Below are 21810 nucleotides of genomic sequence, written 5' to 3' on the forward strand. Positions count from 1 at the left end.
CAGTTTAGTTCCTGTTGCCTTCTGATCAAGATTTTCCAGCATGTCTACCTGCAAGCCATCATGTTCTCCACCATGATGAAGATGGACTGAATCTCTGAACAGTAAACCACCACCTCAATTAACTGTTTATAAGAGTTGCAATCATAATGGTATCTCGTCACAGAAATAGAAACCCTAACTAAGATAGTAGCCAAGGCTGGTCTCAGATTTATTATGTAGTTCAGACTAATCTCAAGGGCATGATCTTGCCTTGGCCTCCTGAGTGTTGGGATCACAAGTTTGTTCCACATCACTCAGTAGGAGGAGGCACCACTAGGACTCCTCTGCTTACAGAAGAGAAAAAGTCCTCCCCCCCTCAAAAAAAGGGGGCTGTATGGGCCTGGAGGGGTGGTTCAAATGTTAAGAGCACTGGCTGCTCTTCCAGAGGTTCTGCGTTCAAATCCCAGCAACAACATGGTGGCTTACAACCATCTATAATGAGATTTGGTGCTTTCTTCTGGCCCTCAGACATACATGTAGGCAGAACATCGTATACATAATAGATGGATAAATCTTTCCTTTCTTTTCTTTTCTTTTTCTTCTTTTTTTAAAGCTGTAAGTACCTGCAGAGTTGTTTATTTTCATGTCTGCTAGAACACCTTGTAGATGTTTATGAAAAACCAACCAGGGTCACCAAGTCAATCTGACTTGGCTATGTGGAATAAACATGGTTTACTGCAATGTTAAACTGGGAAAGCCCAGAAGTGTTCGTGTCCACCATCTTTCCTTTTTGAACACAAGATCTAGGACTGTACACTGAGCATGCTCAGGAGTTTACATCTTAAAACAGGGCAATCTAAGAATATGCCTGCTTCTGCACCGACTTTTCTGTATAACTAAGTATAGGTTTCCCAAATAGGATCCTCATATGTCCTTCATTCAAAGAGAACATTGCTTTGCAAATGATGTCAGCATCCTCCTTGCGTGCAGCAGGTATACCTTTCTCCACCCTTTTATGGTTAAGTTGTACTTTTGGACTCTGTAATTGGCAAGATGTGAACTCCTGGCATTGGATTACAAATTCTGTCTTAAATTGAATGACTTTCCTCCCTCCTCATTACTAGCGCCTTCTCTCAAGTCATTGTTACTTCTCTCTTGTGTCAAATCACTGAAAAATCCATCTTTACTTTGTTACTGACAAGTTATTTATTAGCACCTGATATGTGTCTGGCTTGGGATTGTGGCAACAAATATGTCCATACCAAAATCCTTGTTGTCCTAAAGGCTATCGTATGGTGAGTGAAGAGAGAAAGACAGCAATCAACGGATGCAATGAATTTTTGATAAAATCTATGGTAGAGCAGCAAGGGGAAAGTACAGCAAAAAAGAAGTCAAGCAGAGCAAGAGAAATGCAAAGGGGTGGAGTCAAGTCAGCAATCATTTGCAGCAAACACGCTGTGTTTGGGTCGAGAAGAGCAGGCAGATAAAGATGACTAGGGAGAGGAGACATGGGAATCAAATGAAATAAACTGCAGAGAGGGGAAATCGGAGCAGCACTAAGTGGACTCTGAAAAAACTAGCAATACCTCCGTGACAGAGGGGAAGTACTGAAAGAGGGATAGTTGGATTACAGCCTCTATGTACATAGGAAGAGATAATCTTGAGGCAGATGGCAAAGCCAAGCAGTAAAAAGAGGCACAGATCCGCCTGCCACTGACGAAGCACCCTCACCTATGTACACACACTGTGCAAGGGAATAGAGAATAAAGATCCCTCTTTGGCTGCCTTGCGGGAGCGAATACGCTCTGACCCTCCCTGGGAGATTATGTAATAGGAAACCATTCTTACCTCTGTGTGGTCCTTTGAAGCCATGAAGACCATCCAGAAAACAAAGATAAAGAGCACCAGCAGGAGCAGCTTCCGGGCTGAAACATTTGGAAACAGGGGGAGCAGTGTCCTAGGAGGGAGGAGGATGGGAGAAGTCATCACAGGTTGAAGGAAAGCCAGAAGGGAATGCAATGCGCTGAGAGTTTATTTCCAGAGTGGGGATTTTGCTAAGTCACCACAGGAAATCAGATAAGGAGTTTTTCCCTGGGGCAGGGAACCAAACAGGTAGAAACTGGAAGTTTCTGTCTCTGGAGAGGTCTTGGTGTGAGAACCGGTCTGGAAACTTTTCTCATTTCCAAGTTAAGTCAGCAATGACTTGCACCTAGAACCTCCTCCCCTAAAATTCTTTCATACTGATCTGATGAGGATATTTCTCCCAAGTCTAGCAAGAAATAGATCTCTTAGTTAGTTTTCCAACTTTTTAAGGCAGCTTCCTTCTACCTCAGATTTTACTTTATTTTTTTTTAGCTTATTTATTTATTTGTTGGTTTTTTGAGACAGGGCTTCTCTATGTAGCTCTGGTTGTCCTGGAACTCACCCTGTAGACCAGGCTGGACTTGAATTTACAGAGATTTGTATGCTTCTACCTCTCTAGTGCTGAGATTAAAGGTGTGTGCCATCACTGCCTGGCAAGGTCTTTTCTTTTTATATCACAATAGTTAATCAACAATTTTCCCCCAAAAACAAACATTTCTGAAAACCTCAGTGTTGAGTTGCCAAAGTTTTCATCTTACCTTTTTTTTGTAATAAATAAATAAGTAAAATAAAAATCTAGAATCCTGAAAGTATGAGGCAAAGTGCTAAATTCTGACAGTGGTCCTCAAACATTTTTTATTAGCGTCACGGTGGGCAAAGGATCTCAACTTGGCACATCTCCACATATGTACACATACTAGCAACATAGAGTTGACACGAATCAACATTCATCCTCACTCTACAAGAAGCAGTGATATTTCCTAGCTTTTCTACCTGGCTCTGTGCCATTCTTTCCCACTTTAAGGCTTGTTCATACCCGTACCACTTGATTTCACAATCTCTTGCAGCGAAGCCACGGCTAGTCTTCAGTCCTTCCATTTGCCCCCGTCGTCAAGCCAAACAGAAAGACTGGAAAATACATACCTATGACTGAGCACCCTCTTCATGGTCTCATATTCCCCTACGCCATATAGAGCTACCCAGAGACTTCTCGGTGCATGGACTCTTTACATTTCTTCCAGCGTTGGAGTTTCTATATAAAGCTTCAGTGATCAAAAGCTGACCTCCGATTTGTAGGCACAGTGCCATATAAGGACTGCCAATCTCAGCAACTTATTCACCAAGATGAGATGGGGAGGACACTCTGAGATTTGCTCTTAAAGAGAGGTCATGCTAACAGGGTACCACTGACTGCCACTTTTTCTTCCTTCCTAACCGGGCTTTGCATGTTTAGGGCAGGCTGAGCTTGCCTCACCTCAGGCTTCCTTTGGCTGTCCCGGCTTCCCCGGCTGTCTCTAGTTCCTCACCGCCCTGTAGCAAAGGTGTCTGAAACTTTGGGAAGAAGGAAAAGCAATCCTTGGGCCACAGGTCTGCCTAAGATTTATATAGCTGGTTCTTGGCAGTATTTCAGCAGCTTGTAAATTTCTCTCCTTAATTCTAAACTATTGTCAGTATCAAACATTCCAATGATTTCAATAAAGCCTGGGACCACAAGTAGAGCAGCTACAGATCTCAATCCTGCTGTACACTGCATGGGGTAAAAGAAGTGAGGGGCGTAGATGACGAGCCACCAAAGATGCTAAGCAGCTACAGAGAGCTACCTGTGAGGGGATATCCTAGCACCACAGGGAACGGGACTGAATATGGAGGCGCACTTTGTTCTTCAGCATGGTAATTTGTAGGTGGATTTTTCTTTGGGCCACCAGCTCATAAAGTATGACACAGAAATTTATTATTAACTATAAAAGCTCAGTCTATAGCGTAAGCTTGTCCCATTAGCTCTTATAATTTAAACTAACCCATTTCTATTCATGTATGCGTCGCCATTTGACTCATGGCTTTTACCTTTCCCACATGTCTTGTTCCCTCTGTGTCTGGCTGGTGGTACCACTTTTTTTTCTCTCTGAGTCTTCTCTGTCCCCGAGAAATCCCGCCTAACCTCTTCCAGCCTAGTTATTGGCCATTTAGCTCTTTATTAAACCAAGCATAGTGACACATCTTCACACAGTGTAAAGGAAGAATCCATAACCGTTTCCCTTTTTTGTCTAAATAGAAAGGGAAGGTTTTAACTCTAACACAGTAAAACTATAAATAATAGAAACATTTATCAGGTATTGTTCAAATAAAAAGGGAAGGTTTTAACTTCAACAAAAAAAACTATATACAATAAGAGCAATTTTCAAGTAAGAATTACATGTACAAAGTCCAATCCCATGTGCATTTGGCAAATTTGGGGAAACTACTGTATTATCAATCCTATCTTAGTGAGTCCAAAGTTTTATACCTAAACCATTTTTATCATAGCTTGTGTTAACAACTGAAAAATATTTTTTAGATCTTAAAATATTTTCTTAAACAACTTAAGCTTTTATGTCTCTCAACCTTATATATTTTACATCTCCTTTGTAAGTTTCTTTTCTGAATGTAGTAATGAAGAAAATTATAACTATAACTATCTTGTCTTCAACCCCATCAGAGACCTGACAATATAATATTACCTGAGTAAACAGGAAGTGCAGAGGAAACAACTTCCAAAACTATAGAAATGACAGAAACAGTTGGCTGCCTGGACACTCACCCAAGACTCATCTGTAATATTAGGGTATCCATCTTTGACCTAGAGGCCTAAAATATCAGACAGACAGTGAAGCAGGAATTTTTAAAGGACTCCCTACCTTGTCTTGTCAAAGTTTGGCAGTTGTCTTCTTTTGTGTCCTGTTTGTCCAATTTGGAGAGCATTTTGTCAGCAGTTGAGGCAAGGGCAATTTCTTTGCCCAATGTCTAACCTTGACACAAATGAAAGCAAACTCTATATGGAAGTCATATATAAAAGAGGATGCCTGTCATCCTCTTTTAAATAAATTGGTACTGTCAGGAGCAGACATCTCTCACTGTCATGAAAAGCTTTATGTTATTAAATCATTTTAAATTCCATATTCTGTAAGTCTTTGAAATGTTTGAAGACCGCCTATCTATCTAAAATATATCTCTATTTGACCTTGAAAACATACTTAACTTGACTACACATTTGGTTGTTGTAGGCGTTAAATGCTAATCTGCATTTCTTTATTATTCCAAATAGTTTGTAATAATAATTTTCAAAGACTGAAAATTTACATTACATTGTTAAATGAGCTGTATGGGTACAATATATTAAACAAGAGTAGAAACATATTACAGTATAACAAAAATAAATTTGTGTCAATATACAAAATCTCATACCAATGTAAATATTTGATACTAGTTGTTCAAAAGTAGACTCAAAAATTCACCCTTTTATCCAATCATTTTTATACTATATCCCCCTTTTTCCCTTCAGAAAGAGATCCCTGAATCTAATCTCCTTTGTTTAGCCTCTTCCATGGCCATGACCAATAACAACTTGTGACCCAGCCCCTAAATTATGACAAATATCCATAACCCATCAAATGGTCAAAATCCATCCACCCCATCTCTTGGGAAAATGAGTGCTGTGTTCTCTAGATTGCTTCTTGTTGTCTGGTGGTGGTGGCATCTTTGGGGGGCCCTGAGAAAATTCCACACATGTACAGTGACCACAGATGCCAGAAGAGGGGATCAGGTCCCTGGAACTAGAGTTACAAATGGATATGAATCACTGTGTGGGTATTAGGACTCGAACCAGGGTCTCTGGAGGAGCAGTCAGTGTTATTAGCCCCTGAGACATCTTTCCAGCCCCCGCTGGGAGGTTTTTGATTACTATTTAAGCTCCTAGCCTAGTGCAGCTTTATTCATATTTTCTTCTGTTCTGTGATTTGGTTCTGGTAGTTTGTGTCTTTGCAGAACTTCGTCCATCTTTTACACAATGTCAAACTTGCTGACACGTTATTGTTCACATTAATCACTCCTATGGTATTTCTACTTTATCTGTTGAAATGCCTCTTTTTATTTTGTGATTAGATAACTAAATTATGATTCTTGAACGCATGTCCTTTCTCTGCATCTCACTATTACCTGACTCTGTGATTGGTCTGTTCGGGATGGGTAGCCAAGCTTAAGCTGTTGAACCTTCCCAGGCTTTGACACTAAGATCTTCAGCGGCATTGGGATATTGGCTTTCACCAGCAAGAACAGGAGGCAGATTGACAAGAGAAGGTCATTCCTCTCCTTCAGCCTGAAGTCTCACTACAATGCTCTTAGGGATAGATTCTAATGAAAGCAAACAAACAAAAACAAAACAAAACAGATAAAGTCCTCACATCCCTGCTCCAAGATCACAAAGGCAGATGATAACTTGGTATGAAGGAAATAGCTTCGTAACAGGGATGCTGTCTACCAGCTTGGATTCACTCAGGATTTGTTTGTTTGTTTATTTATATGCGAAGTTCTGTAGATTGAACTTAGAGCCTTGCTGGGAAAATATTCTATCATCAAGTTATACTCCCCTACCCACCCCATTCCCTACCCTCATCATCATTTCTTTGAGGGGGGTGCATGTGTAGGTAATATGTGTGCACATGTATATTATGTGTGTTTGAACGTGTGTGTACACATAGGTATGGAGGCCTGAGGTTCACATTGAGTATCTTCCTTGGTTGTTCTCCACTTTATTTATTAAAGCAGAATCTCTCAGGAAGCTCACCGGTTTGGTTAATCTAGCTACTCAGGTTGCCCCGAGACTCCCTGGCTGCTGTCTTCCCTGAGTGCTGGGATTACAGCAACTGCCATGCCTACGTGGTTTTTCAGGGGTTGTGGGGATTTCAGTCTTCATGCTTACATGGTATGTGCTTTACCCATTGGACCATCTCCCCAGCCCTTGGCTGTCATTTCTAAGAAATGTCTCAGAATCCTCTACTCTCTGATTCACGCTGGATTCTCTCCCCAGAGAATCTATCTCAATTTCCATCACGTCACCACAGTTCTCGTGTTCATCTATTCTTGTATATGTATCTCTAAAGCAGGAACTGTATGTTAGCAAGAGGTTTAGGATGATTTGGACCCTCCCCAAGCTGTGTGAACACCTTTACAACAGCATAGTGGGCTTCCTCCAAAGTGAACAATCCAGGATCAAAGCCAGGGGACACTGCAGCTCTTCCTAGGACCGACCCACACACTTCAGCCCCATTAGATTACACTGGTTAGATGCCATACTCAAAAGGAAAGACATTCAACTGTAGAGGAGTTCAGAGAATTGTGAACAGTTCCTTTGTAGCATGTTTTAATTAAGAGATGACTCCAACTGAACTACTACTTGGAAGCATACTATATCAGAATTAAAGTTCAAATAATTGTTTTAAAAGAAATGTATCCAGTTGTTAAATATGACCATATTACAAAATTCCTATTTATATGTACTGTGTTACTCTTGCAGGTTTTTTTCTTCAGTAACAATAAATTAGAAAAGTTCAGAAAGATTTCTTCAGGTTCCTAAAAAGAAAAACGCTGTCCCAACACTCTCTGTCAGTCACAGTCTAGCATCATGTAAATAATTTTTGATATTTAAATACATCACTGGACCATATGGTCATCAAAGCACTTGCATAGTAGAGCAATACCAGGCATGTAATAAATGCTCAATAAAAGTATGTTGGACAAATACAAGAATAAAGAAAGAATACACGTTATGAATGAGAGCTCAGCTGTTCTTTATTACTCTGTCTGAAGACTGTCAGTAAGGGGTGAGCTGTGTGAAGTTGTCAGATGTGAAAGGGTGTGTAAGGGTGTGCCTTATGTACTTGTGCTTCAGACAGCGGTACAAAATGAATGAAAGGTCATTTATACTATGGTGCTCTTGCCAATTATGATTTAAATAAGAATTTAGTTCCATCTGAGGCTTAAATATAAGAAGAAAACATAAGTACAGTAAGAGCCACTCGAGATAAGTTGATGTTATCCTAAATTCTTGTGGAATTTCTGGGTACATATGCCAGCAAGGTTAGTCTTCTTCAAGACCGCCTCAGAAACTAACTGCTTAGATCTTGGTTGAGCTTTCATCCCTCGAGACCCAAGTGTAAAGTGTTCCTACGGTTTAGGGGCCTTATGATAATCCAAATACTAATAAATGCTTCTATTTGTTAATGTTCTTTTAATGGAGTAAAGTCTTGGCTGCTGGTGCTAGACTCTCAAAAATGATTGGGTCCTGGGTTCTGATCGTATCAGGGGGTTGAACTATGAATGAATTCATTATTTTGGTGGCATTATTGAGACAAGGAGCCTAATTGGAGGAAGTAGGTCACAGGGGGCTTGCCTGGAATAGTGTCTCTTGCCACTAGAGTTTGGAGAACTCACTCCTGCTTATCCTCATTCACAATCTCTTCCCTTCCTCCCTCCGTCCTCCCTCCCCACACAGCTGTGTTGAGATGATCCATCATGAAGTGCCCCACCATGATGCTTTTTCTTCCTCACCATAATGGAAAAGCAACATGGGCAGAAGCCATGAGCCAAAATAAACCTGTCTCCTTAGAAGTTGATTTTCTTCCTCAGGTTGTCAGTCATAAAAATGAAAAAAGTTGATGGACACAGTCATATAAATCTTTTGAAAAGAGGTGCAGTACCGTGGACTTCACTTGTAGGGATCTAACATTATGGAGGGGAGCAGACCTTTTGTTTGAAACATCACAGATGATAACATTGTGAAACACATCCATCTAATCTGTAGATTCATATTTTGGTAATGATTACATTGAATTATCCTGAGGAGAAGAAGGAGGAGGAGAACAAGGAGGAGAATGAGGAGGAGGAGGAAGAGGAGGGGGAGAAGGAGGAAGAGAAGGAAGGAGAAGGAGAAGAAGAATCCCTACTTCAAAAATAAGAGCAATTACAGGGACTTACTGTTGGAGGGGAGGAACATAGATCAGTTTAGCAAGAAGCATTGTACAGATGAGGATGCTTCTGTGTCCAGAAAATTGATGTTGTATAAAGGAATGACTTTACTGCAAGGGAGTGAAGATATATAGGTTGTAAAAAGCAAAGTGCGGCTGGCAAGATGGCTAGTGGATAAAGGCACTTTTTACCAAGACTTAAGACTTGATTGTTGGTTTCTGGAGAAACCTACAGGATAAAAGACAGAACCTTCTTTGATTTGTCCTCTGAACTACATATGCTGCTGTGACATGCACACACATGTATGTGTGTTACACACACACACACACACACACACACACACACATAAAACTGATGACAAAATGAAACACTATGTCAAGACCCAAAGAAGGAGAAGGGCCCCATGGGAAGAGTGGAATGGCTATCTGAAGAGGTGGAGAGAACCCCAAAAGCCTGGAAAATGCTCTCTAGAGCTAAAGATCCCAAGAAGCAAGATAGTGTGCCTAAGACAAAGGCATGAGAATGCGGAAGTTCTGGGTTCCTCTCCTGACCCTGACCCTTGCTCAGTCTTCTCGCTTGTAAAATCGAAGTCATAGCATTGGTCTGCAGGTTTGTCACATTCATAAATGTTTTCATACAAGCCAAGGCTGAAGTACATAGTACAGGTTCAATAAATAGTAGTTTGACCTAGTTCAGGACCTGTGTTATAAAAGGGGTCCTGCCCAGTGAGGAACTTGTATCCTCCACGGCCCAACTCTCTATGTTCTGGATTTTGACCCCCCTTCATCTCTGAACGTTTGCCACCTACACACTGAGTCTAAGTGACTCCAGTTATAAATTCTTCTAATCTACTACCCTGTCTCCCACCTACGCTGACTCTAACAGTCGGTCCTGGCTCTTTATGTCCCGTCTTCCTGAAACTTGATGTCACCTGTGTGGGCTTCAGAGAAGCTGCAGAAGTCATTCTGAAAGTACACGTCTCTCTCAGGCTGTCAGATCTTCAAATTTTTCCAAGTTTTTTATTTCTATGTCCATGCACCACTTGTGTGTCTGGTGTCTTTGGAAGCCAAGACTGGAACTGGAGTTACTGGTGGTTGGGAGCTGCCACCATACTGGTGCTAAGAGTTAAACCCAAATCTTCTGTAGGAGCAGCCAGTGCTGTTAGTGAAATTACCTGGCGCGAGTGAGGAGACATGGAACACCAACAAACCTGCTTAGGAGTTTATTAGAGGGGAGTGCGTACAAGCCTGGTGATCAATGTGCAGAGAAAGCGAAAGATGGCGTACCCAGCTTTTTTTTTTTTTTTTGAAAAATATGGAACGCTTCACGAATTTGCGTGTCATCCTTGCGCAGGGGCCATGCTAATCTTCTCTGTATCGTTCCAATTTTAGTATATGTGCTGCCGAAGCGAGCACGGTACCCAGCTTTTAAAAGCTTCCTAGCACCTGCGCACAGGGGGTTGGTGTGACTACGTCACACAGATGATGCGGATGACGGGCTGGCGACTCACGAATGTGCACAGGGGTTTAGCTGAGTCATACGTGGATGTAACTACGCATGCGCACACATGGGTCACGCGGGCCCAGATGACGGGCGACTCATGCATGTGCGCAAGGGTTTAGCTGAGTCATATGTGGATGTAACCACACAACCACACATGCTTGCATGTGTGCCTGAGGTCACATGCCTGGCATTAGAACCGGGAAGTGCAGCCTTATCTATGGCTGAATAATTACAATTAGCCACTGAACCATCTCTCCAGCTCTCTGATTGCTGCCTTAATCAGTATTTAACAAGCATATCTGTTGGAAGGATAGAAACCACAAGCATTTTGAACTTTGGACAATTTCTGGATATACATCATTGTTAACCGATTAAGAATAAACAATTGGAGACACGGTTCAAGGAAATTGGCATTTCAATCCTTGTGGGTTTTGTTGAATTTTTTTTTTTTTTTTTTTTTTTTGGTTTTGGTTTTGGTTTTTCGAGACAGGGTTTCTCTGTAGCTTTTGGAGCCTGTCCTGGAACTATCTGTTGTAGACCAGGCTGGCCTCAAACTCACAGAGATATGCCTGCCTCTGCCTCCCAAGTGCTGGGGCTAAAGGCGTGCACCACCACCGCCTGGCAATCCTTGTGGTTTTTAATCTTTAACTGTGCATTTATTCTGAGTGCAATTGTGTGTGCGTGGAAGGGAGACGATAACTTATAGGAGTCGGTTCTCTCCTTCCACCATGTGTGTTCCAGGGATCAAACTCAGATTACCAGACTGGCAGCAAGAACCTTTCCCCACCGAGCAATTTCCCTAGCCCTGTTTCATTCTTTGAGATGGAATCTCATGTAGCCCAGGCTGCTCACACTTGCTTTGTGGCGAAGGCTGTCCTGATCCTCCTGCCTCTGGTGCCTCAGTGCTGGGGTTAAAAGTAAGCACAATCATCAATCATGCTTGGTTCAAACTGTTCATCATATAATTGAACAAGAGAATATTTTAGAGATGTGCAGATAATGTTTAAATTTTGTCACAGGTAGACATTTTCTATATCTTTCAAGATGATGTCATGATAATTAAAAAATAGTAGCAAAGGTAATCTATGGATCTATTATGAAACCTTAGTGTAAGCTCTTGTGCGCCAGACAGTAACAAAGACGACAGATGATGTCATGAGTTGAAGTGCATACATAGTCGTGTGGGTACCATTTTAAGGACTCTGTGCTTCTTGAGTCCTTGTCCTCAGTATTCTAAATAGGCTCACACGGAGCAGGTGTAGAAAGTGACACTGTGTCCAGGTTTGTTTTTTTAAGTCAAAAAATTGAGGTGCAATTTATAGGAAACAAAATTTGACATTTCATTATAGTTTTATGACTTTTTGACAAGAATGCAGCCACCACCACAGTTAAAGACAGGGTACAGTGCGTCATGCATCACTGTGTGGCCCTTGTCCCCACCCCCAGCTCCTGGCAACCCCTCACTGATTTCTCTATTTTCTTTTTTTAAAATATTTTTTATAATTTATTTAACTTTATTTTATGTGCATTGGTGTGAAGGTGTCAGATCCCCTGCAATTGGATTTTCAGACAGTTGTGAGCTGCCATGTGGGTGCTGGGAATTGTACCCGGGTCCTCTGGAAGAGCAGTTAGTACCCTTAACCACTGAGCCATCTCTCCAGCCCCTGATTTCTCTATTTTCTATTTTAGTTTATGTTCTTTTTCTTAGCATCAGCTGATTGAGATCCCTACTGTTTATTACTTGTATATATTTTTACCACTTATTATTTCTTCCTCTGGGTGTGGCCCAAGTGTTTCCCCCTTTGGAGGAATTTGGAATTGTCTGTTGTTTCGAGGCAACTGAACATAAGTCCCGGTAACATTCATGTACAGAGTTTTCGCTGAACTAAAATTTGTATCTCTTGGACTGTGACTACTGCGTGCAAAGTCTATTTTCACACCATTTATACCACAGGAAATTCCAACCCTCTCAGAGTTTCTGTGCCTGTTCTCTTATACTGTCCTAGTTACTGTGGGGGCCAGCCATGATAAGCTAAGTATGGACAGGTCACCCAAAGGGAATTCTTTATTTCCAACCATTATCACCTGCCAGAGTAGAACTTGGCCCTTAATAAATTTAAATGGCCTGAGTCTCAGTAGTTTACCCTGAAGCAATAACTGGTAGCAAGAAAGAACCACAAACTGAGATAACCTGACCACCGCCCAAGAGCAGACCTTTCAGAGGAAATGCTCAACATTCCAACCACTGTAGATAGGATCACCTGCCAGCACACCTCATCAGGACCCTAGACAAAAGTCAGTCAGTCAGGGGTCCTAAACCTCAGAGACCCCTCACCCCCACCTTTACTACTATAAAAACCCAATTCTAATTGAGCTCAGGGCTCTCCGGTTATTCCAATACGATGTACATGCAGAGAGACTGAGTTTGAAAACTTGATTAAAATAAAGGCTTTTTGCCTTTACATACGGGACTCGGTTTGCTTGTTGGCTTCTGCGGACACAACAATTACTACAGCTCTATGGCGAGTCCTAAGATCAACTACTGTGAGCAGTAAAGCAGGTCCCTGAAGGGCCTTAGCCAATCCATACTGTCCAAATCCTGCTCGATTCTAGAACAACATGCATTCAGAATACCATGTCTTGAATAGAGAAAAGGTATGAATAGTTCAGGATACATCCTCGTCCCTTCTGGAGTCAAGTTACATTCAATGACCCAACCTGTGCTAAGAAACAAAAGTCATGGTGAAGGGCTTTGGAAGTCCCTCAGTTGTGACGTGACAGAGGAATGTGCGTGCCCATGATGAGGCTTTCCAAAGTGGCTCATTGTGGGTCTTGGGCTCACTGCCTGTCTGGGAGACAAAGTCACTTCTGTCTCAGCACCCTGGAGGCAGTGACCTTTGCAGAGTCTACCGGCATGGCTCTTCTGTCTCAAAACTGGCCTTCTACTTTCCCTGCCTTTCTACCTGAATCTCAGAACCAGGCTATTTACTTCTACAACAAAGCACCTTGCTGGGTTTTGAATTGAATTTTACTGAGTCTGCAGGTTAATCCGGACAGAACATTGTCACTAACGTGGATCCTCCCAACTCCTAAGTGTGGGAATCGCTACCCCGAGTTATATTTCCCTGTCCCCATTTGAGGTGCTTATCTGCAAAGAATCATAACTTCCCTCTGCTCCTGGAGTTGAATGAGGAAGTTTGAGTGCACGTGATTATTCTTTGCTCCCTGCTGGGGTCAGGTGACAGTCCCTACTGGGGACAGGTGAAGGTTGAATGCACGCGATCAGTCCTTGACCCCTACCGGGGTCAGGTGAGAGTCCCTCCTTGGGTCAGGTGACAGTCCCTTCGCAGCCCCCTCCCCATTTGGTGCCATGGTATAAAAGCTAGCCCCAGCAGAACAATAAAGGAGCTGCTGTTTCACCTAAACCTCGTGCTCTGTGGATTTCATTCAACCTGGACACCCTCCGCCGAGACTCGTGGTTCCAGACCGTGTGGGCGCGGTACCTAAGCGTGTCCTCTTTGGTTTTGCCGCCTGTGATGGCTTTAGCCAGGATCTGCGCATGTGTGTGTGTGGATGCAGAGCTGGGATGTTTCCTCGGTCTTGGCTTTTGCTGCTAGTCTGATTCATTCTGCACTTTTCACTTGAATCTTAAACGGATGATTGGCAGCACAGAAGTAAAACATTATACCAACTTTAGTCTTGTTGACAGTAAATAGTTCTGGTAGCTTTAGGTTTCATTTTGTTTGATTGTCTTCTTTGTTTTTAATGAATTCTCGGGTTTTTACGTAAACAGTGATGCTGTCTGTGGAAGGAAACAGTTGTCTCTCTTTTCCCCTCAGTTTGTCTGTTATTTCATTTCATTGTTTAAGTCTTTTATTCGTATCTTATACATTACAGCCCAACTGCAGTTTCCCCTCCCTCCATTCCTCCTAATCACCCCCACCAACCCTCTCCCTCTCCCCCCAGATCCACTCCTCCTCCATTTCCCTTCAGAAATGGGCAGGCCTCCCAGGGACATCAACCAAACATGGCATAGCAAGTTGTAATAAGACTAAGCACTTTCCCTCATATTAAGGCTGGACAAGGCAACCCAGTAAGAAGAAAACGGTCCTAAAAGCAGGCAAAAGAGTCAGAGATAGCCCCTGTTCCAACTGTTAGGATCCCATAAGAACACCAAGTTACACAACCACATCATATATACAGGGGACCTAGCTCAGACTCATACAGGCTCCCTGATTGTCACTTCAGTCTCTGTGAGCCCCCAAGCCCTGATTAGTTGATTATGTGAATTTTCTTGAGGTGCCTTTGACCCCTCTGGCTCCTACAATCCTTCCTCGCTCTCTTCTGCTGGATTCCCTGAGCTCCACCTAATGTTTGTCTGTGGGTCTCTGCGTCTGCTCCTTATTTCATTTCTTAACAAGACTCTAAATAAGAGATTGACTAAAAGAAGCCAAAGTAACACTGCTAACATTGTCCTAATCTAAGTGGAACAGGTTCAGTCTTTCACCTAGGTCCATATGGCATTTAAAACGAGCTTTCTTAATTCACTTATAAGGCTAAGGACATTCTCTTCTATTCCTAGTATGTCTCAAGCTTTTAACACGAGAAATATTAACCTGTGTCAAAGAATATTTTATGTCTACTGACTGAGCTTGTTACATGGAGTATGGAGATTTCACCAACTCATTTCCTAATGCTGAACGAGACTTGATTCTAGCACGAGCCACACTCCAGTTACTTTTTGTGTTGCTGTGACAGCATGCCTGACAAAAACCACACATGGGAGGAAGATTTATAATGCCTCGTAGTCGAGAAGGAGTATAGTCCATCATGGTGGGGAGGGCATGACGGCAGGAGCGTGAGGCAACTGACCACATTACATCCACTGTCAGGAAACAATGAGCACCAAAGGCTGCTGCCCAACTTGCTTCCTCCTTTTGATTTAGTCCAGGACCCCAACCCATGATGCTGTGCTACTTGCATTCTGAGCAAGGCTTCCCTTTTCAGCTAAATATTTCTGGAAACCTTCCTGTAGAGGTGTGGTTCCACAGTGGATTCTAAATATAGTCAAGGTGGTGGTACAGATCAACCATTGCGATTATCTATCTGGTCCACACATTTTTCAATTCCACTCACTAATCTTCTCTTGAGATTTTATTAATTACTTTTCCATTAATGTGACCAAATTCGTGGTAAGAGTAACTTAAATAAAGGGAATAAGATTTATTTTAACTCATGGCTTTATTGGGTCTCATTCACAGCCGCTTGGCTTTCTACAACTGGCTTTATGGCAAGGGAGAATATCCAAGAAGCAGGAGTGTGTGTGGATGAGAAGGTTACTTATCTCACAACAGACAAGGACAGAAGACAGAGGGGAAGACAAGAGGCCAGACCACAATACCCATGATAATCATCAGTGATCTACACCACTATGATTGGCTCCAATGCCTATCTCTCACCACCCTTTAGCAATCTATTATATTATGAATCTTATTAATCCATTACAGGATTAATTCATTGATAAGGTCAGAGTCCTCAGAATTTAGTAAGTTTACCTCCTGTCTTATTTCTCTAAGTCAGGAAGGGAAGAAACTCATCCTCTCCCAACACTCTCCTGGATTCTGAAAACCATTGCCAGTAACAGAGAACTCAGGCATAGAAAGTTCCCCCAAGCTCCCCATCTAATGACCTGAGCATTCTTCTCTGGTAGAGTTCCATCACCTTCAGAGTCCTCAGCAGTGTCCGGGAGCAGTCATGGACCAGAAGATTGGCATCTGCTGAGTGCCATCAGTGGTGACTCCTCACCCCTCCAATCGTCCCTCCTCTCCAGCCAACAAAGTGAAGGGGAAACTGGCAACACCAGATCAGTAATGCAAATACACCCGAGGTGTGGTCACATGACTTGTTGTAAAGTTTAATTACCATAATGGGTGACACTTGCCGCAGGTCCCCCACTAGACATCCCTCTCCTGTCAATAACCCAGAACATCTGTTGTCCACCCTCCCCGGTGAAGCTTCCACCCAGGAGGTCTCCAGAGGTGCTCTGCAGTCAGGTATGAGTCAGGTATGCTTTCCCTTCTAAAGCCAGGTTTCCTTTGCTGGCCTTTGTGTATATCAGTCTATACAAAAGCCTCTCATCTCTCCAGGGTCATGCCCAAAAGAAATTCAGGACAAAAGGCTAATTGTGGTGCCTAGTAGCATGCTGGCCTCCAAGCTCACTCAGCAGCGCCTGCCTTCTCAGCGCTTCTCCCCTGCTGTCTCCCCTAAACTTCCCAGCTTCTCATTCCTACAAACACATCCCTGCTTGTTTTGCATGCACTCTCTTGCCATCGCCCCACCTCGCCCTTGGTCCTCCCTTTTGTCTTCCCCTCTTTCTCTGCCTCTCTCACTCTCTACTCTTTCTCATCTATCTCATGGCCAAATTTGGTCTCCTCATTTCTTTTCCTGCTCTGGACTCTTCCAGATGCCCCGGCTATAGACTCCCTCCTACCTATCATTTAAAAAACCTTTCCCTCGACCGACCATACCGTAGAGCAGCATTTCTTCACTTTGAACATCTAGTAGGCCTCCAGTACATCACCGAGCTCATGTTTTACATCTGACTCCTTGTGGACATTTGAAGGTGGAAAGATCTTTCTGAGTAAAGTTGTTATCACATCCCCTCCACCCCCGAAACCCCAGCATTAGTAAGTTTCCATCTGGCTCGACTCAAGCCAGTTTCCTGCCTCTTCCCCAGCCTGGTTTCCTGTACATCTTTAAGGCAATTACAGCTCTTTTTCTTCTTCACTTCCCCAACCACAATGACTTGAGAGTCTTAGGGTTTGCTGCCCGCTCCCCCCACCACCCCACCTCACCCTTCTGCCCCCTGAACTAGCATAAATGCTTCCTCTTAGGCCAAAGGGTCCAGGGAGGACCTGGTGTTTTTCTCCTCAGGGCAGCCCCTTCGCTCCCCAAGGTCTGCGCCACAGCAAGAAGCTTTCTTCCCTCCCTTGCTCAACGCCAGGCTCTCCCGAGGGGAGGTGGCACAGAAGAAGCTGTAGGTAGGTACAGCACCTTTATCCCAAAGTCCCACAAATTCCCTCACCCGCAACGAGCCCCACCTAACCTTTAATGGCTCCTTTTAAAACGTTAGTTTCAAGGTGAGGGCGACAGATAGGGACGCACGACCTGGAAGATGTCAAGCAAGCTTAACGGGCGGGCGTGACAAGATGCTCCAAGGAGGGCCAGGGTGAGAATTCTGAGGCTCTTTAGGGGTTGAATAGAAGAGAGGTACCTGATCTGCATGCATGGCGAGTGCAGACAAGAAAATGTAGGCTGATTACATGTGTTATAAACATAGCGCCTGTGTGGCAAGTGCAACAAGAAAACCTAGCCTGATTATTCTTATCCGCTCCCGGGCAGTTTCTTTTTCTTCCTGTCCTCCTCAGCCCTGAGTCAGTTTTCGCGTTCCAGCTGTGCTTACTTCTCAGCAGCGTTTCAAGTTACAGAGTCAGGCTGTGACACTGGTTTCTGGGAGCTCAGGCAAAACTGCCAGCCTGTGGGCTATCCAGATGTTTTACTTTACCACAGGAATGACGATGCCTGGGGCAGCTATCCCTAGCCCTTTGGGGTTCATTTCAAATGAAAGGAAATGTGTCAGAAGACAGGATTCCTGGGTAGATAATACATTTTTTATTCTTCTCTCATAAATTACATCCTGATCCTGATTCCCCTCCCTCCATTCCTCCCAGTCCCTTCTTCCACCTTTCCCTCCCCCATGATCCACTCCTCTTTTGTTTCCCTTAAAAAAAAAAAAAAAAGCAAGCAGCCCCCCCCCCCGGATATCAACCTAACCCAGCATAACAATATATGAGAAGACTAGGCCCAAAGTCTTATGCTCTCATATCAAGGCTGAATGAGGAAAAGGGTCCCAAGTGTAAGCAAAAGGGTCAGAAACAGCCCCTGTTCCTATTGTTAGGGGTTATACATGAACACCAACCTACACAGCCATAATATATATTCAGAGGACTTAGCTCATACCCATACATACCCCATGATTGCTGCTTCTGTTTCTGCGAGGCCCTATGAGCCCTGGTTAGTTGATTCTGTGGGTTTTCGTGTGGTGTCCTTAACCCCTCTGTCTCCTGAAATCCTCTCCCCACCCCCCTTCTGTGGGAATCCCCTGACTTCACCTAGTGTTGACTGTGGATCTCTGTATCAGCTCCCATCAACTGTCAGATGATAGCTCTCTGATTGGGCTAGGCACTGGCCTATGAGTATAGCAGAATATCATTAGGAATTATTTCATTGATTTTTTTTTCAGTTGTGGTGCTTGGTTCTATTCTGGATCTCTAGGCTGTCCAGCCTCTGATTCCTGGTCACCCAAGCAATGTCAGGCATGGGCTCTCTCTCGTGGTTTGGGCCTCAAGTTGGACCAGTTATTGGTTGGTAACTCCAAGTTCTGCACCACAATCACCCTAACACATCTTGCAGGCAGGACAGATAGTAGGTCGAATGTTTTTGTGAATGGGTTGATGTTCCAGCCCCTCAGTTGGAAGCTTTGCCTGGTTACAGAAGATACCCAGTTCTGTATCCTCTGTTATTAGGAGACTTTGCTAGGGTCACCTTCGTAGATTCCGGGGAGTTTACACTACACTAGGTTTCTCCATCGCCCCTCAAGTGCCCCCCAAATCCATTAGTGTCTCCCAAGTACTCTCTACCTCCATTTTCTACCCCCCCCCACACACACACACTTGATCCCTCTGGCTCCCATCCCCACCCATCCCCAGGAATTTCAAATGGCTGAGAAACACTTAAAAGAAATGTTCAGCATCTTTAGCCATCAGTGTAATGCAAATCAAAACGACAGAGATTCCATCTTACGCCCATCTTACAGAAGGGCTAAGATCAGAAACACAGGTGACAGCTCATGCTGGTGAGGATGTAGACCTAGGGTAACACTCCTCCACTGCTGATGGGAGTGCTGACTTGTACAGATTGAGGAAATCAATAAGGCAGTTCCTCAGAAAATTGGGAATTGATCTAACTCAAGACCCAACTCTATCACTCCTGGGCATATACCCAAAGGGTGTTTCATGCTACCACAAGGACGCTTGCTCAACTATTTTCATAGCAGCTTTATTCATAACAGCCAGAAACTGGAAACAACCTAGATGTCCCTCAACCAAAGAATGAACAAAGAAAATGTGGTAGATCTACACAGTGGAACATTACTCAGCCATTAAAATCAGTGGCATCATAAAATTTGCAGGAAAATGGATGGAACTAGAAAAAAAATCATCCTAAATTAAGCCAAATTCAAAGAGACAAACATGAAATGCACTCACGCATAAGTAGATATTAAGCTGTAAAGTAAAGAATAACCACACTACAATCCACAGGCTAAGTAACAAGGAGAGCTCAGGGGAAGCTGCGTGGGTCTCCTTGAGAAAGACAATAGAATATATTTTGCAGAAAATAAAACTTTTTATTTATTTATTTATAATTTTTTCCATTCAAAAATTTACACTTCCTCCCCTCCTCCCATTCCCCTCCAGCTCCCTCCCTCCCCCTCCTCCCTTCCCCTTCCTCCTTAAGAGAAGGCAGGGAACCTTGCCCTGTGGGAAGTCCAAGGCCCTCCCCCCTAAGTCCAGGTCTAGGAAGCTTTGTATCCAAATAGACTAGGGTCCCAAAAAGCCAGTACATGCAGTAGAAACAAGTCCCAGTGCTTTATCAATGGCTTCTCAGTCAGCCCCCATTGTCAGCCACATTCAGAGAGTCTGGTTTAATCACATGCTCATTCAGTCCTGGTCCAGCTGAATTTGGTGAGCTCCCATTAGAACAGGCACACTGTCTCAGTGGGTGGACCAACCCCTCACAGTCCTGACTTCCTTGCTCATCTTCTCCCTCCTTCTGCTCTTCAACTGGACCTTGGGAGCTCAGTCCGTTGTTCTGATGAGGGTCTCTGTCTCTATCTCCATACTTCGCTGGATGAAGATTCTATGGTGATATTTGAGATAATCATCAGTGTGATAGTGGGGCAAAGACAGTCCAGGCACCCTCTGCTTTGCTGTCCAAGGGCCTAGCTGGGGACATCCCATGGACACCTGGAATCCCCTCTAGAACCAAGTCTCTTGCCAACCCTAAAATGGCTCCCTCAATGTAGATATCTTCTTCCCTGCTCCTATATCCACCCTTCCTCCATCTCTACCCTCCCACTCCCCCAAGCTCTCTCCAGTCTTTCTTTTCTTCCTTCTCTCTCCCCCTCTCCCTTTCCCCTATCCCCACCCCCACCCATACCTCCACCACCATGCTCCCAAGTTTTGCCCGGCAATCTTGTTTGCTTCCAATTTCCAGGAGGATCTATATATTTTTTTGGGGGGGGGGGTTCACCTTGTTATTTGGCTTCTCTAGGCTTGCTAACTATAGGCTTAATGTCCTTTGTTTATGGCTAGAGTCCACTAATGAGTGAGTACATACCATATTCATCTTTTTGGATCTGGGTTATCTCACTCAGGATAGTGTTTTCTATTTCCTTCCATTTGCATGCAAAATTCAAGATGTCATTATTTTTTACCGCTGAGTAGTACTCTAATGTGTATATATTCCACACTTTCTTTTTCCATTCTTCACCCCAGTAGCACAGACAACAAGAGCAACAATGAATAAATGGGACCTCCTGAAACTGAGAAGCTTCTATAAAACAAAGGACACAGTCATTAAGACAAAAAGGCATCCTACTGAATAGGAGAAGATCTTCACCAACCCCACAACAGACAAAGGTCTGATCTCCAAAATATATAAAGAACTCAAGAAACTGGACATTAAAATTCTAATTAACCCAATTAAAAAATGGGGTACTGAACTGAAAAGAGAATTCTCATCAGACGAAGTTCAAATGGCCAAAAGACACTTAAGGTCATGTTCAACCTCCTTAGCAATCAGGGAAATGCAACTCAACTTTGAGATACCACCTTACACCTGTCAGAATGGCTGAAATCAAAAACACCAATGATAGCCTATGCTGGAGAGGATGTGGAATAACAGGAACACTCATCCATTGCTGGTGGGAATGTAAACTTGTGCAACCACTTTGGAAATCAGTGTGGCGGTTTCTCAGGAAATTGGGAATCAATCTACCTCAGGATCCTGCAATACCACTCTTGGGAACATATCCAAGAGGTGCCCAATCATACTACAAAAGCATTTGTTCAGCTTTGTTCATGGCAGCATTATTTGTAATAGCCAGAACCTGGAAACAACCTAGAAGCCCCTCAATGGAAGAAAATAAAACTTTAAAGGAAGTACATGTTGAGAATGGAGAGACGGCTTGGGGGTGGAGAACATTTGCTGTTTTTTGAAAGAGGACCCTGGTTCAGTTTCTAATAGCCACATGACAGCTTACAACTGTCTCTAACTCCAGTTCCAGGGGAACTAAAACTCTCTTCTGGCCTCTGTGGGTACCAGATACACACATGGTACACGTGT

General features: G+C 43.4%; 2 protein-coding genes and 1 non-coding gene across 5 annotated transcripts in view; 1 reads left to right on the forward strand and 2 right to left on the reverse strand.

Annotated features, from left to right (window-relative positions):
• The window catches only part of LOC125388624 (NXPE family member 2-like), a 37828-nt gene extending 21654 nt beyond the window's left edge, over window positions 1-16174 (reverse strand). The window contains exons 1-2 of one of the 3 annotated variants that reach the window (XM_048416824.3): window positions 16034-16174; window positions 1828-1936 (exon numbers count right to left, since the gene is read on the reverse strand). In XM_048416824.3, coding sequence (XP_048272781.2) covers window positions 1828-1936; window positions 16034-16062 — 138 coding nt within the window. In that variant the 5' untranslated portion in view covers window positions 16063-16174. Of the gene's footprint in view, window positions 1-1827; window positions 1937-2985; window positions 3145-16033 lie in introns of those variants that run through there. The other 2 variants (XM_048416821.3, XM_048416822.3) reach the window with 2 other exon arrangements.
• Nxpe4 (neurexophilin and PC-esterase domain family member 4) overlaps window positions 1-21810 on the forward strand; it is a 244425-nt gene that overhangs the window by 176978 nt on the left and 45637 nt on the right. The window lies entirely within an intron of this gene.
• Window positions 10150-10256, reverse strand: LOC125389170 (U6 spliceosomal RNA). The gene has a single exon (XR_007228407.1). It is a non-coding gene; the product is annotated as a U6 spliceosomal RNA (small nuclear RNA).

Source organism: Myodes glareolus, chromosome 4, assembly GCF_982192425.1.
Source record: "Myodes glareolus chromosome 4, mMyoGla1.1, whole genome shotgun sequence".
Classification (NCBI taxonomy): Eukaryota; Metazoa; Chordata; class Mammalia; order Rodentia; family Cricetidae; genus Myodes; species Myodes glareolus.